The following is a 16,366-nucleotide window of genomic DNA, read 5'->3' on the forward strand; positions in this document are numbered from 1 at the left end:
AACATCATAAGGACATGGAGTTAACAAATGTTTTTTTAATGTACTGTATTTGAAAATAAATACTTCTGCTATGAAAACACAGTCAATACTATAACAACTGTTTTTAATTATCTATTATAATTTTCTTTTTGTATACCAGTATCCATGTTAGGAGTTACCATTCACAGATACTTTGTATAACACTTATACCATATCTGCTTACCTACATGATAGTGTGTTAAAAAACATTTATTAAATGTGTATATACTGATTATTAATGCTACTGTAGGGAGACTTAAAGTTCATTTTTGCCCAATATTTATTCATTTATTAAGCCAAATTAAGTTCAGTGTATTTAAATAAACCCTCTTTTACCTCTAAATTATTCTTGATTGTCGAAATTCCCATTGTTTTATCTTCCTCCGATTAGGACAAATACACTGCCTGTAAAGAGTTTTTAATACTCTATATTTTAACATCTTTCTTTTATCTTAAGTTAAATAATGCAGTGTGCTCCCTGAGCTAAAACCAAGGAAAGATCAATGCTACCTCCAACTGTTTCAAGGACATTACCAATAAAATGATAAGGAACCAACTTTTATCGCTTAATTTGTACAAATTTTGTAATGATGATGGTGATGATGATTCTACATGACTGATTTTATATAAAAAAAAAACCTTAACAAATTACTCAACTTTAGTTAGCAGCAACAAAACAATTCATTGCTTTAGAGTTTTAACGTAATGTTCCTCATTACCCAATAGCCTCCGACTCAAAAGTGACTGCAGGTTCCAGCAAAATTGGGCTTGTGGTGCAGTATCTGTAGTCTTTTATAATGATGATTATCTTCCGTTATAGTACCCCATCAGCCGGATCAATGTAGATATTTCATCACTAAACCACAGTGCCAAAAAAAATCATAAATGCAATCTTTTTTTTAAGAGTTGGCAGAGTCTGAGAAACTGTAAAAGTCAATTTAAGTTTTCCAAATTAATGTTTAAGTATGAAAGGAGGAGCTTCACAGGAGCTTTGCTTTTCCTCAACATATTTTAAATCACGCTCGAATAACTGTATACTGCATGTACTGTAATTACCAGCTGCACCAGAAACAATGGTATTGTTTTCACCTTGTGTATGTGTGTAGTGGAAAGTCACACAGAGAGGGGTTTGAGGCCGATCTGACCAGGCTTATAATGTAAAGTGGTCTACAAAATATTCCAAAAGCAGGAGGTAATACTCATATAATAATAAAAGGTGAAGTAAGGCCAAACTGCACTAGCTGTACTATCTTACAAAGTAAATGCATAAAATAAATGGTAAAATAGCACGTGACCCACATTTATCCCACATACAGGTGAGTGAGTCTCTTGTTATATACAGTACTGTATGTGTTAGTGGGCAGTCCACAGATGAATGCCACATGGACCGGAAACCTGAGAAGTCTTTCAACATCCTTGTGTAGCAGCCTGCTGTGATCCACTGAGGTGAACACATCAGATAACAAAAATAGTTGTGAGCGTATGAGTCACTCAGATACACACCTACTCAGCTTCCTTTTTTGTGGTCATTATCTTGTATTAAACTTCTGCTCTGATTAGTGGCCTTTGATTCAACTGCGTGACAACCAGAAGAGGACATTGTGAGAATCAATCCCCCCTAATTAGTTGGCACTACTTCAAGAGTGTCAGGGGAGAATTCATACACTTCATAACTGAAAGAAACGTGTGTGTGTGTGTGTGTGTGTGTGTGTGTGTGTGTGTGTGTGTGTGTGTGTGTGTGTGTGTGTGTGTGTGTGTGTGTGTGTGTGTGTGTGTGTGTGTGTCTGTGTGTGTGTGTGTGTGTGTGTGTGTGTGTGTGTGTGTGTGTGTGTGTGTGTGTGTGTGTGTGTGTGTGTGTGTGGGTGTGTGTGCGTGTGTGGGTGTGTGTGCGTGTGGGTGTGGGTGTGTGAATCCGCCTGCATGTTTGCACTGTACACTGTCTGTTAAGTCTAATTATTAACTCCGCCAAGGAGGATAAGTTTTCTTTTTCAGGAAAACTGCTGGTCTGATTTTTATGAAACTTGGTCGAAGGGTGTAACATGGGCCCAGGAAGACTCCACTCAATTCTGGAGTGGATCACAGTGCATTAACACTGTGAGGTAGGCAGGGCTTAAAGTTATCTGCCTGATTTCAGGCATAGAGCAGTTTTAAATTATTGTCATACTTAATTCCTCCTACACATTTTCTCCTGAAAAACATTTCTGGCTTGACCACGTGAATAGGGCATGCCCTGGCAGAGGTCTGGGCATGAGTACCCTTCTAGTAAGAGTTTTACCAGTGAGCTGAAGCCCTCCTTTTATAAACTGCTACTATAAGACATATTCACATTACAGCAGAAAAAGAAGGGTCTTAGCTATAGTGCTAATGTTGCTTGCTACATTTCAGAGACTCAAAGATGTCACCAAAAGAATATCCTTTTTGTTTGGTCTGGAAATTAGGCAAATGCATTACTGTACAGTTGTGGACATTCAGCAACACAAGTAATGTTTATAAGTTTTTCATCCTTTCAGTTCAAGCAGTGGTCAACAGCGATTGGCTGCTCCCACAAAGGTCAACACAGTTCAGGACAAAGTTCAACAAAGTTCAACAAATTTCAACTTTCGGTGCAGCTTACAGATGGGGCTAACCATGAAAAGTTTAGGTGAAGTACCAGCAAAGCGTGATGGATTTTCAGCCCAACATGTCACATTGTTGGTGGGTTGTATTCAGATATTTTATGCTGCATGGCTGTCGCCTCCGTCTCCCTGTGCACAGACAATAACACATGAATTAGTTTATGACAACATGTTGCTGTACCATAGCTTGACTGTGTGGTATTTTTTTAATATAAAATGTTCTTTCAGCTTACTGCTAATAGCTTATAGCCTCTGTGATTTTGCCACGATGACTGCAAAGATCTTGTCACCAATAAGATGTGACATGTAACACTTTGGGCTGCATGTTTGTTTGAAAGGTGCTATATAAATAAAGTTGAGTTGAGTTGAGTGACATTACACAGTGAACCAAAGGGTCATCTCATTTAAAAACTCATCAAATAATTTCAAACTCACTAACCATTCTTTATAAAGTATTAAAGCTAAGGGACAACTTTTTCATTAACTCATTTTTTTCTTTATCCTAAAAGTTTTGTTTTTTATTGAAGGATAGAAGCAAGTAGTACAATGTCCATTGTCTTTTTAACGCTTCTCAAACCTCTTACACTTCATACCACCTCAGAAATTATAAGCCTCTTCAAACCATCACTATGACCGAGGTAAGGATAGGCCTGCCCTATTCAGCTGTCAACCACAACCACACTGTACAAAAGAATAGCATTAGAAATTACACAAGACGTCCTGGGTGTAGCCACTAGCACCTGCACTCTCAAGGTTTTCATTCTCAGGTCAAATTCAGTCACTTTCTTTCGGCGTTTAGCACTAAACGCACTTGGCTTTCATAGATATTAGATAATAACACATAAGGAGACAGGTTGGTGGATGGGTCAAAGAAACACTGGACTTTTACCCAGGAGGTCGCACATGTCCTGTTCATGTCACACACATCCTGTAGTTACATTAGAAACACACTGCTCTTCTCCCTTTACAAGAATGACTGCTCCTCAGGTGACCCCTCCGTCAAACTAAAGTTTGCGAACCATACAACAGTAGTTGGCCTGACAGACGTGAGGTTGACCAGCTGGTCCTCTGCTGTGGTCAGAACAGTCTGGAGCTATACCCACTCAAGACTGTGGAGATGACAGTTTATTTTAATTTTGTACTTTTCTGAGTTTTTTGTATTTTTTTGTATTGTCTTCACAGAGGAGAGAAAAAATCTGGAGTCAAATTCCTTGTGTGTTTGCACATAAATAGCGAATGAAGCTTATTCTGATTTTGATTCTGATGTAGCAGGCTGATATTGAAATAAAAAACATTACAGGAAAGACATACTTATTTTAAATAACATTCCAGGGATCTTATAGTGTAAGTATTATCATTATCACTTGAGACGTTATATTATTTTGATAGAATAATTTATAGATTTAAATTGATTTATTTCATTTTAAACAAACAGTATTTCTGAGATTCCTCCCGTACCACTAGAGGGCGCTTACATACCAAGTTGAGTGACATATATTAGGTTTGATTATATGTATGATATTCACACTCTATCTTAATTTCCGCACTTTGAAAAATAGAACCTGACCAGTGTCAAAACCTCAGTTATTCACTGTCACTTAAACGGAGCTATTTCATTTTCTCAGTGGTTTTAGATTAAACTTGATTAAACTTTTTAACCTTAACCGTTATCCATAGTCATTTTACGGAAACATTTTCCACCAATTTCACAGTGTATCTAAGAAGAGAAACACTTCAAGGAAAGACATTTGGACATTCCTGTTTGCTGGTTGGGTGATAATTACATTAAAATAAAATGGCAATACTACAATACTATGTTTTTGTTGCACAATCTCTGTTGCAAAAAGTCAATTCCAACTTTCCAGAGCTACTTCTGCTGTTGACCCAGCCTACCAGCTAAATTAAACCCACATCATATCCCAGGTCTTAATCAGACAAACCTTTAGGGCAATGACTTCTTCTGAAAGATTTGAGGACATGAAAAATGTTTATTTGCCTTTGGGGAAAAGTGCAACTTTGCTGCTCTGTTTTCTGGCTAGGCTGCCAATTACTTTAACTTTTCTCTGACATACACACACCTGACATCTGAAGTGGTTATTTTGAGCCTCCACTTTGTGCAGATCCTCCATTTCTGCAGACAGAGGGGGTTAAATGCAGGCTGACACTGTCACTTCCATAAAAGCCTAATGTTGTCTAAATGCTTAATGATGTGTCTTTTTTTTTTTTTTTAAACCCTTATCCCCCCCAGTCCTGGCAGGTTATAATTATAATTGTCAAATCGGTTTACTTTAGTAATAAAATATAGCCTTTCGGTCTTTTCTAATTAATTCCTCTACTCTGACTTCCCCCTCAGGGAAAAGTTCAAAGAGGCTTTGTTAGCAGGAATATTAAGTCCTGCAATGTATTAGCATAATGAAAAAAGAAGCATGGATGTACACTCAAATGCCTTCTTTCTGTGGATTTTCATAGCCTCTAAAAAAATGGCTTATGACTAATAGCTTTTATTTTTGATTGAAATTCAGTTTAGTTTTGTTATTTTATAGTCTCCAAAATTAAGAGAACGGTTCCTGGTTTCAAGATAGTCCTTCAAACTGCTCTATCAATTCCATTTTTTATTTTTTTATTTACCAAAATTCAGGTTCAGTCAATGTAAGAAACAATTTTTCTTTCTAAACAACAGACAATACACCAAGATCATAAGCTTACAGAGAAAGCTGTAAGTCATATAAAGCTGAGGAGTGTATTTTTCCCTAAAGCATCACAACTTTGAATAGAAACCCTCCCAAAGTAATACACCCCAGATTCAATGGTGGAGCTGTGCAATAAGAGACTTTAGTAGTGTTTTGGTGTATATTTATGTGGATTTTGTGAAAAGTAAACTGTGATAAACACAAGGAAAAACATATTCACTTTCTTTAACACAGCTTGAGGGCATATTTCTCTTTCAACAGCACCAGATTTATCTATGAGCTTGTTTCAAAGGAATGACAAATCAGATCCGAAACGACCAGTACATCAGTTTTCTACATAAGATTAGCGGGGCTCAACCGCTCATGTTGGTTACCTGACTATACGTAGCCAAAGGGTGGCCACAAAAGCAGTATCCATGATTGAGTTACCACTTAATCCCCACCCCAATCTGTTTCAGTGACCACAAATAGTAGTTGGTAGCCTGTGGCGACAGTCTGCAGGGTGATGAGAATAACATTACATTGGAGAAAAACATATAAAGCCTTCAGAAAGCCACACTTGAACCAAGTATATGGTCATGCACTGGTTGAAAAGCTGATATGGCTGCTCAAACTCAACAAACTTGTCTGTGATAGTGTAATTGTGGATGAAATAGTCTTTCACAGCAACATTAACTGCCTATACAACCTACATTTCCTAATTTCACTTTATCATTTATTTCTTAATTGACATTTAAAGCAGAGAATAATAACATCAAGCAAATAAGCAGCCTCGTTGGATATTGGCTCCATGACGACAGCTGTTTCCCCTTCCACAACAGACAAAATGTAATTAAAACTGCATTAAAGCATATTAAATAGAGGTACCATATACCTGCTAAAGCTGCTGCCCCCGCCACCCGACCCCGGATAAGCGGATGAAGATGAGAGAGATGAGACCATATATAAACAGACCAGAGGGAGACAAAAAACTCATAAGGCTTCCAAAACTGATTCGCCCGTGGGTTGTGTGTATCAACAAGGTTAAAACATACATAAAAACATACAGCAGGCACAGAGACCGATCCGTTCGTTTATTCTGTCCAGTATTTCATCTTCTGACCTCAACATACAGCGTCCGCCACAGAGTCGCCACTCTGGACATCATTTTATTATCAACCCCATAGAAACGCACAAATACACACACAGCATACTGTCTCATCTCGATGATCAGAGATGATGTATTGATTCGGCTCTATCGAGAGCTCCCATGGGCCATAAGACCACACACAGAAGTCGTACTCCTGTCACCTTGACAGATTTCGATTACCTCCAGCGTTCTGTCATTAGCTGGACAGAGTGACTGACACCACGCTGACATGATCTCGTTGCACATTCCCATAGAGAGGGAGCTTGATAAAGCAAGGCAAGAGGAGCATGCAAATTGCTTGGAGCCGGAGTGACTCATCTGAGCAAGAAAAAGACAGAGAGCTAGAGGAGAAAAAAAAACAATTAACCTTGCATTTTCAGTGTGACCCTGTAGTCTAACACCCATCTGACTTTCTAAGACATAATTTAACAACTGGCAGACAGAGTGGGAGTGAAATTAAAACAATAACACCATGTCAAATCAAGGCAAGATGCAACATTTCTTTAATAATGACTGTATGCACTACAGTTCAACTACCGCTGATCACTTTTCTGTAATACAAGTCACAAATTGAACTGTATAGTAGAGAGCATTACTGAAAGATATTTTTTTCTGTATCTTTGATGTCATTGATGACAATATAAATCACTCACTATCCTTTTGGTTCTGCATTAAAGTAATTGCACATTCATCTTTTCATTTATTCATCTTCTATCGGGGTCGCAGGGGGGCTGGAGCCGATCCCAGCTGACATTGGGCGTAAGGCGGGGTACACCCACATGTCCTCAGTAATTTTGCATTTGGCTGGTGGGAGCTATTAAAATCTCATCCATAAAGGGATTTGATGTTTCACTTTGCGGATGACTTGTGGTCAACATGTTCGCTTATTCTTTTGATTAGTTTAGATTAAACTAATTTAAGCAAGGAAATTAGATCACTGCAGCAAATGTAATTAGAACGTTAAAACACTTCCAGAATATGAAATAAGCAATTCAAGACAAAGGCCATTTAAGGACAAACAAACAACATTAAAAAATAGCATGTTTAGGTCCATGGATAATCAGATATCAATGTGCAGTCTATAGTTTATCTTGTGCATCTAATTCAGTTTAAGATACTGAGTACAATAACACTGAAAATGGCATGTCTCTAATATTGTGTCCACTCCACATACATTATATCAATGAAAGTAGACTAAAAACAGGATTTATTGCAGGACTTTTGTATTAGACTGCATCAGTTGCAGCTAGGTGTACTTCAGAACAATTTAGCATTGTACTCCTATAACACTGTTGGACTCACTTTAGACTTTGCGCACTAAAGTTGTCTTCTTTGGTAAATATTTTATTTATCTTTTGTATTTCTCGAATAAAGTTCCACAAATTCTTCTTCATTGTCAAACTCTGGTGCTTACATGATCCACAATGTCGTCCGGCTTAAAGTGGCGTCCCTCACGTGCCCAATGTCAGGCCTTTTCCTTCCCATCCGCTAAATCCACTATCTATTGTGGGGGCACCTTCGATGCATAGCGCCACACAAGGTGATTATGAAGAAAATGCAAAAAGCCAGGGCGTTTTTTTCCCCTATGCTAGAACGACAAGCAGTATAGCTAGCTAGCCTGCCCACAAATTGTATACTGCCTACATACTCATTTAGAATGTACTGCATACTGCCTACTAAGGATCGAGTATGCCATCACCAAAGGACTGTTCCTGCTGAAGTGTGAACTTAACTGCATCACATGACTGAAGGCCAGTCTGACCCGGTGAGTGGCTAGGAAAATGTTGCAGCAAATTTCCAAACAGATGTTATTTAGATAAATTGACCACATATTAGGCCTCTAGATTATTACTTTCTCACCTGAAAAACAGTAAAACGTCATGAAGTGACATATTACGCTACCAGCCTTTTAGCCTGGCTTAAAATATCTGCAGTTGCGCCATGGATGTATTGAGAGGACTGGATACAGTCCCAGGCCCTATTCATCCTAAGAAAGTTATTTATTGAAGCCAAAAAAAAATTCAACTAATGTGTCTAAAAATAACTGGATGATTGGCATTACTGCTGCATTATGGGGCCCAGCAGGCGCAGTGTAGACTAGTATGAATAGTATGCGATTTCAAACAAAGCCAGAGATGCAATGGTGAGGAGCGGGCAACACAGATCTGGTAGGTTCATTTCTTTCTAACTCTACACCCCCATCATTTTTTTCACTCTCTAGAGCCATAAAAGTCAACTTTTTCCTCGTAACAATAGTATTCCCCAAGACCAGCAAACAGACTTTGGTGTGTAAACCTGGTGGAGCCAAATGGTCATCGTGTCGCAACAGGAATAAGACCCACCAAATGCAGATGATGAGGTGGAAATGGCTGAAAAGGAAGAGGAGAGTCAGAATGAGCAGAAATATGCATAAATGAGGCGAACAATGTGATACTGGCAGTTGAGTGTAATTCAATAGCTCCCTTCTGCTTACTGTACCCTTTAGTCCGGTTTAACACCTTTATGTTTGGTACATTTTCTGTACTGCCAACAGCTTTTGTTGACCTTTTCAACTGTTTTGCAATTTTGACTTATACTGTAGGTTCAACTGCCACACGCCAAAAAAATTTGGCATGCAAGCAAGAGATTTTGTAGACGTAGTTGTAACCTTGAAAATGACAGCTGGCATTGCCCACATGGGAGAAAATACAGCGTAAATGAGCCATGTCTTTACCCTGGCAGTGCCACTACACACCACCGTCCTCGCAGGGCAAGCCTCTATGCACGACCATGTGACAGTGTTTACTACCCGTTTGGTCTGGTTAGGACCAGTCCAACAGGGCCTATGAAGGATAAGACGTCATCTTCCTACTGTCCCGTCCTAACCCCCTTTGATGATTCAGACTGATGGAAAAATGCACAAATGTGAGTACACACTACAAACACACACACACACACACACACACACACACACACAAACACACACACACACACACACACACACACACACACACACACACTCACATGGTTCATGGATTGCATACACACACAAAAGACAGCATTTTCTTTATAGTGAGTGTTTGTGTGTGTGTGTGTGTGTGTGTGTGTGTGTGTGTGTGTGTGTGTGTGTGTGTGTGTGTGTGTGTGTGTGTGTGTGTGTGTGTGTGTGTGTGTGTGTGTGTGTGTGTGTGTGTGTGTGTGTGTGTGTGTGTGTGTGTGTGTGGCAGCCTGTTGTTAACGCTGCACTGACCTGGATGACAACAACATGATGCTAATGGCTTACAAGTAGGCAGCTTTCCCAGACAATTACCATCAAATCACTCCTCAAACGCTCAATCTCATCCTCCCTTTACCATATTTCCATTTCACTTTTCACTTCCTTTCTCTCAGGTGCCCCAGGCCATCCTAAAAGGTGATTTACTCCCTATAGGCTGCACCTGGATGTTGCCCCATTCTCTCTCTCTCTCTCGCTCTCTCTCTCTCTCTCTCTCTCTCTCTCTCTCTCTCTCTCTCTCTCTCTCTCTCTCTCTCTCTCTCTTTCTCTCTCTCTCTCTCTCTCTCTCTCTCTCTCTCTCTCTCTCTCTCTGTCTCTCTCTCTCTCTCTGCCACTCACACACAGTAGGGGGAAAAAGTTAGGATTTCTTTATGATTGACTCGAAGCTGGAAAAAAAGAAAGAGAAAAGGGGGGGCTTCAGTGTTTGCTTTTACATCAACAATTGGTCTTGTGCTGCGAGGTGATTACAAACACCCATGGGTGGGACTTTCACATCCAAAGGCGGGGTGATGATTTCCCACATAAATACTCGTCGAGGCGCTAAATGACCCCGTGAGATACTCTCCATGAGCTTTGGGACGCACTTGCACATGCACAGGATTCCCTTAAGAGTGAGTGAGGAAAGTCTTTGAAGACAGGCTCATGTTGGAAATCTGAAATCTGCTGACATCAAGAAAATGTATCAGGATGAAAAGTCAAGCGTGAGGTGGTTTCTCTTTCAAGAGACAAGGAAAAAGAGCGAAAGAGTTTATTTTGACAGAGAAACCCGCATGAACACTGCGGCAGACGCGCATCACGCCATCGGGTAGTGAAGGATAGCCCGGAGCGCACAGGTAGGTTGAAACCATCTACGAATGTCACGGCATATAAAATAGTATTTTCTTATCAAATTGAAACACTTATTTATTTCTTTATTTTTATTCATCATGATGTATTTTAAGTTGTCTAGTAGAGAAAGCAATACTGTGGGCTATTGTGCGTGTCTTTGGCAAACTGTTGATTTGTTAAACTCAGATTTAATGAGCCAAGCATCGCGTGACTGTGCGGATACAGATATTATAATTTGGTGAACAATAATGTCAAGCCTTCTGCAGCCTGAGGGGGACAAGGGCTTCAACTGTTTGTTTTCTCAACAACAGGCTGCGGGCTGCGCGTCACTCCCGTGTTTTGAAGCGCGCTTCAGTGAATCTTTCACGTCACACCATTTATTTGTGCAACACATTTTCACAGCCTCGGGTTGTAACGTCTGACAACTGACTGTCATAAGGTTATTATTATTTAAGGTCACCCACAAGCAAACAGGGGAGGATATAGGTATACAGTCTCATAATGGCAACATGAATTAATTATTAGGGTGCCTGTTGGCCATTGCTCTAATTTCAGTCTATGTATGTCTATGAGGGATACCCTCACAATCTTGCAACAAGTCCTCCAACCTGCAATCTTGATATCTCTTGCATTTAATACAGGGTTCACAGTTTGATGCACTATTTTTATTTTATTTTTCAATTTAGATTAAAGTGCATAATGCAAATATAATAAAAATAATAATTCTTCAATCACAGACAATTCATTGTTGTACATTTTAAATGGAATTAAAATGTTTAGATTTCCTCTTTTAGATAAGACTGATAAGTGTCTTCATTTCACCAACATTCAACTTTCAGTGGCAAATTGATGGAATAAAACTACATTTACTCAACTACTAATGTTTAAGTTTTTAAAAAGTACAATTGAGGTACTTTACTGAGGTATTTCAATTTATGTTACCTCTACTTCAAATATTGTACTTTCTACTCCACTACATGTATTTTCAGCTTTAGTTGGGCTACTTCATTGCTGAGTCAGATTAGTAATAAAAAATATAAATCTAATCTAATAAATTATAATATATTATGAGAGATTAAGCTACCCAGCAGTATAAAACATTAATTAAAATGAGCTCCACTTTTTCCAGCTGCAACATTAATGCTTCAATAATTATAATCCACGAATATATGATTCTGGAATGTGTCATTCTGGTACTTGAAATATATTTTGATGGCAATACTTTTCTTCCTTTACTTGAGTTTGATTTGAAATGCAGGAATCTTAGTAATAGTTTAGTATTTTAACTGTGTGGTATTGCTATTATTTCTTGAAATGGCATATTTCTAGAAATGGCATGTTGGCCACTGTCCCAGAAAATTGAGTGGAAAGTTTCTCTTGTTTCATGGTTAATATGGCCATTTTGCCCAGAGCGCCTCCTGCCCATGTGTTGTGAGGTGCAAAAGGTAGACGTATCATGAGGCAGAAATTCACAGAACCTTTGAACACCCACAAAGCTAAATAAACCGTAGGTTCTTTTCGTTGCATGGGTTGCTATTGTATCCCGTATAATGGTTGTCTGTCTGTCTTTTCCCTCACAAGCTATTTCCTACTGTAATCCAAACAGGCACCAAAACTCCCTCCTTCAACATGGACGGCTACTACAATTGGACGTTGATATCTGAGAATGTCAGCATGTCTTCCCAGTCATACCCCACCAACCCCACCCATAGCAATATCTCAGACGTGGCCCCGCCAATGCCCTTCAATGTGGTCACCGCAGTCGTCTACACCATTGTCTTCATTGTGGGACTTCTGGGAAACACACTGGTCATCTACGTGGTGGTTCGCTACTCCAAGATGAAGACTGTAACCAACATGTACATCCTCAATTTAGCCTTGGCGGATGAACTCTACATCCTGGGAATTCCCTTCATAGGCACCAATAGTTCACTTTCCTACTGGCCATATGGGGATTTCTTCTGCAAGTTGTGCATGACTGTTGATACCATGAGCCAGTTCTCCTCCACCTATTGTCTGACGCTGATGAGCATCGATCGCTACCTGGCTGTGGTTCATCCTATTCGCAGTGCCAAATGGCGGAAGCCACAGGTGGCCAAGGTTTTCAATGGCATGGTGTGGGTTGTGTCCTTTCTGATTGTGCTGCCGGTCACAATCTACTCACATGTACAGGAGGAGCTCAACACCTGCAACGTAACCTGGCCTGAGCCAAATGAAGTGTGGGCCATTGTCTTCATCCTCTACACATCCATCCTGGGCTTCTTTGGTCCTCTAGTTGTCATCAGCCTATGCTACCTGCTCATTGTCATCAAGGTAACAGGACATAAAATTGCCTTCTGGCTTTATTTGGTGTCTAAAAATACATTAAATAATTTTCCTGCAAGTTTCTCCTCTCATAAGCTCATAAAACCTTTTCAATAAACCATCTCATTTTCAGGTGAGGTCAGCAGGTGTGCGTGCAGGCCTGACTAAGCGACGTAAATCGGAGCGTAAGGTGACACGAATGGTGGTTATTATCGTGTTGGTGTTCGTACTGTGTTGGCTGCCCTTCTTCACTACCAACATGGTTAACCTGATATATATCATCCCTGAGACCCCCACCACTGCTGCAATCTACTTCTTCCTGGTCATCCTCACCTACGTCAACTCCTCCGCTAACCCAATCCTTTATGGCTTCCTTTCTGACAACTTCAAGCAGAGCTTCCAGAAGGTGCTCTGCTTCCACAAACCAAATGGTGTTGGCACTACGGGCAAGATGGGAGGTAGACAGACTGCACCCAGAGCAAACCCCAATCCTGTTTTCTCACCCAGAAATCCCTCTCAGAATGGAAATATTCAAAACTTTCAGGTAATGTGCAAACAATATTCATCCATGTCATTTCTGATTTTAGACAAACATTTTTCTGTATCAGTACATTTTACAACAAGTACACTGAAACATGAAGAAGGGTTGAAACAGAGGGAGACATGATTATTGTGCTTTAAAGGGATAGTTCGGCTTTTTTGAAGTGTGGTTGTATGAGGTACTTGTCTATAGTCTGTCTACAGTAGATGATGATTTGCATGCTGCCAGTTTGAAGAAGCAGGCAGGAGTGCTGTGTTGGTGCTGTGGACGGAGAGAGCAGCTGCACATAACATACATCAGTCACTTTAAAAAAGGCCCACCTAAAAAAAAAATCAATATCATTTTAAGTGTACGCTATACTGTATTTAGGATATTTTGACGTTTTTTAACTTGCAACAAACAGCCCTTTCCTTTGGCACTACATTTTCTCAACATATCCCTACACATATGCTGCACACTGTACGACGCTGCAGACCAGTTGTTTTGGTCAGATGTTCCGCCTTTTATGGGATAAAAAAATACAAGAAAATAAAAATGAGTGATAATGACAACAACCACAAAATGTCGTTCACTGTGGAGACAAGAGGATCCCTTTATGAGTATAAAGAAGAACTTTTGCAGAGGAAGACTGAATGGTCGAAAGAGAGAGAGAGAGGAAACTTCTATGGAACAGGAGGAAAGCGCTGTCTGACAGCAAGGTTGAGCGGTGAAAATATTCTAAATATAGCATTAACTGAAACAGAATTTTTTTTAGGTGAATAAAATATGTTTAGCTGCTGTCTTCATCCACAGCAACACATTTCTCAGCCTCCATTTCTGACTCCTGCCTGCTTCTCCGAACTGGCAGAGTGTTACCATCTACTGTATGTTATACACTGACTATCCGAAAGGCCTCATAAGAAAAAAAAGAAAAAAACCTAACTATCCATTTAAATAAATGCATTGCATGTATTGTGATGCTTTGTAATTTTATTATTGAAAGTCATGCTTAGTAATATGTTTCATAGTTATATTTTTACTCTAGGACCATACCTAAACCAAATGTGAAGTGTACATAACAGCCCCTACTGTCAAAGTGCTCAGTCTCCTTAATGTCTTCATCTCCTTTGTGTGAAAATGTGACCTCCAGAGATGAAGCCCACTTAATGTAACAGACAAGAAAGAACTGAGCCCCAGGTTAAAACTCAACACATTTTACAGGGATCCCTTTATTGACAACGAGAGCAACAGCTTATGTCAAATGTTTCATGCTCTCTTTAATCTGTGCCTGTGGTATTGTTTCAGCTGCCTGTCCAGTTGGAGGTTATTGGAGACCCTGACAGTGATCTTTTAACTTCAAAAACAGCGGTGAATGGTGAGCCATCGCTATGAGTTTTCAAGCTGACCTACCATGTGCTAGTGTGCTACAACATGGGATTCCCGGACATTTTATTGATTGGCATTTCTTGTCTTTATTGCTTCCCCCCTTTCTGACTGGGACATTTGCTGAGAGGAGCAAATTAGGGGAAAACCACAGAACCACAGATACCATTCATCATAGATCAGCGCATTTTTGTTTATGTATTTGTACTGTAACAATGTTGGCTGCAATGTACAAAGCATACGTTTATGTAAAGATGTACGAACTGACTACAATACAAAAAACAGTCATGGTGATTTGAGAAAAGCAGGTTTTAGCTTCAAACAGGCTTATATTGGAGAGTTTTTCTTCTTCTCTCTTCTGATTCATTTTTATATTTGATCATGTATTAGTAGAAACCTTGTTTTCTCATTTTGTTTTATGTGATCCTTTTTGCTATTAGTACAACACTATCATTTTGTACCCGTTCGTAAATTCAGTATAATGCACATTTCACAGCACAAAGCCACATCAGTGCAGGACGATTTGAGTTGACAGTAGGATTGAATGCTTTATTATTGTCATTATACAACGAAGGATTACTCTAGAAAATGTAGTTCACGGTATCGTCACAACGAATGACCGGAAAAAAATCAATGACTGAGAGCAGCTAAAGCAATAGTTTGACATTTTTGGAAATACACATTTACATTCTGGTGGAGAATTTTATGAGAAGAATGATACCACTCTCTACTCACTAATCTGTCCATTAAAGGCGCACTCACACTGTCCACTCGTACCATGCCCGGGCTTTAGGGTGATTGCCCCCCACCCCCCTCCCGCTTCATTCGTGGCTCAGGCCCCTTTGTACTCACATTTCTTGAAATCATCTGGGCTGCGGTTAGAATGCGTCTTGCTTATACGTCATCACCTCTCAGAGATTTAGCTTTGTCAGACTGTTTTTTAATATTTTTAACGGACCAAATCTGCAGTAAACACTCCACCTGCACATCATACCAACGCGAACCCTTCGGCGGCATCTTTTTAAATGTCCGTCACAGGGAACAGACTCATATAAATAGACATCAAGACCTCCGCCAATGCTTGCACCCGTGCTCGTACACGTGAGCATGCTCATGCTAATAAATGTGCATCCGTGCTTTACTAAAGCCCACCTCTGCACCCAGGGCCTCTGCCTAGGTGCGGTACAGTTGCACTCACACTGGTCAAACAAACTAGACTCCAGCCATGAAACGTGCTTGGGCACGATAGGAATGGACAGTGTGAGTGCACCCTAAATAGGCTGCAGTCAACAGCAGGTTAGCTCAGCATAAAGTGAGCTTTATATTTGTATTACCTTTGTCCTGTCTCCCATTGTTGATTATTAATGTGTCCTTTGTTCCATGCTAAATGTGTCAAAAGTAGTTTTTGACTCATCTTGAACTGATGGGATGTTACATAACTATATCCTTGATCGTAGCAAAGAGGGTTTAGAGACGAGACAGTTTAGAGACGCAATTTCTTGTATCTGTGTCACATGTCTTTCAAATAGAATAAAAAAATGGACGTAGCCTCTCCGTCGAGGTCGGACCCTATGGGAGTCGCCATCTTGTCAGACTTTACCTCTGCTTTATTTCATCTTACCAAAA

General features: G+C 39.8%; 1 protein-coding gene across 1 annotated transcript; it reads left to right on the top strand.

Moving 5' to 3' along the window:
* Positions 1–10,291: 10,291 nt before the first annotated feature.
* LOC310959779 (somatostatin receptor type 5-like) lies at positions 10,292–14,749 on the top strand (the record flags this gene model as incomplete). Its single annotated transcript, XM_083931237.1, has 4 exons — positions 10,292–10,538; positions 12,140–12,846; positions 12,971–13,381; positions 14,663–14,749. The coding sequence occupies exons 2-4, from the start codon at positions 12,163–12,165 to the stop codon at positions 14,747–14,749; spliced, it is 1,182 nt and encodes a 393-aa protein (XP_083787363.1). The 5' UTR covers positions 10,292–10,538; positions 12,140–12,162.
* Between the last annotated feature and the right edge of the window lie 1,617 nt (positions 14,750–16,366).

This window comes from Echiichthys vipera (assembly GCF_963691815.1).
Source record: "Echiichthys vipera genome assembly, chromosome: 17".
Classification (NCBI taxonomy): domain Eukaryota; kingdom Metazoa; phylum Chordata; class Actinopteri; order Perciformes; family Trachinidae; genus Echiichthys; species Echiichthys vipera.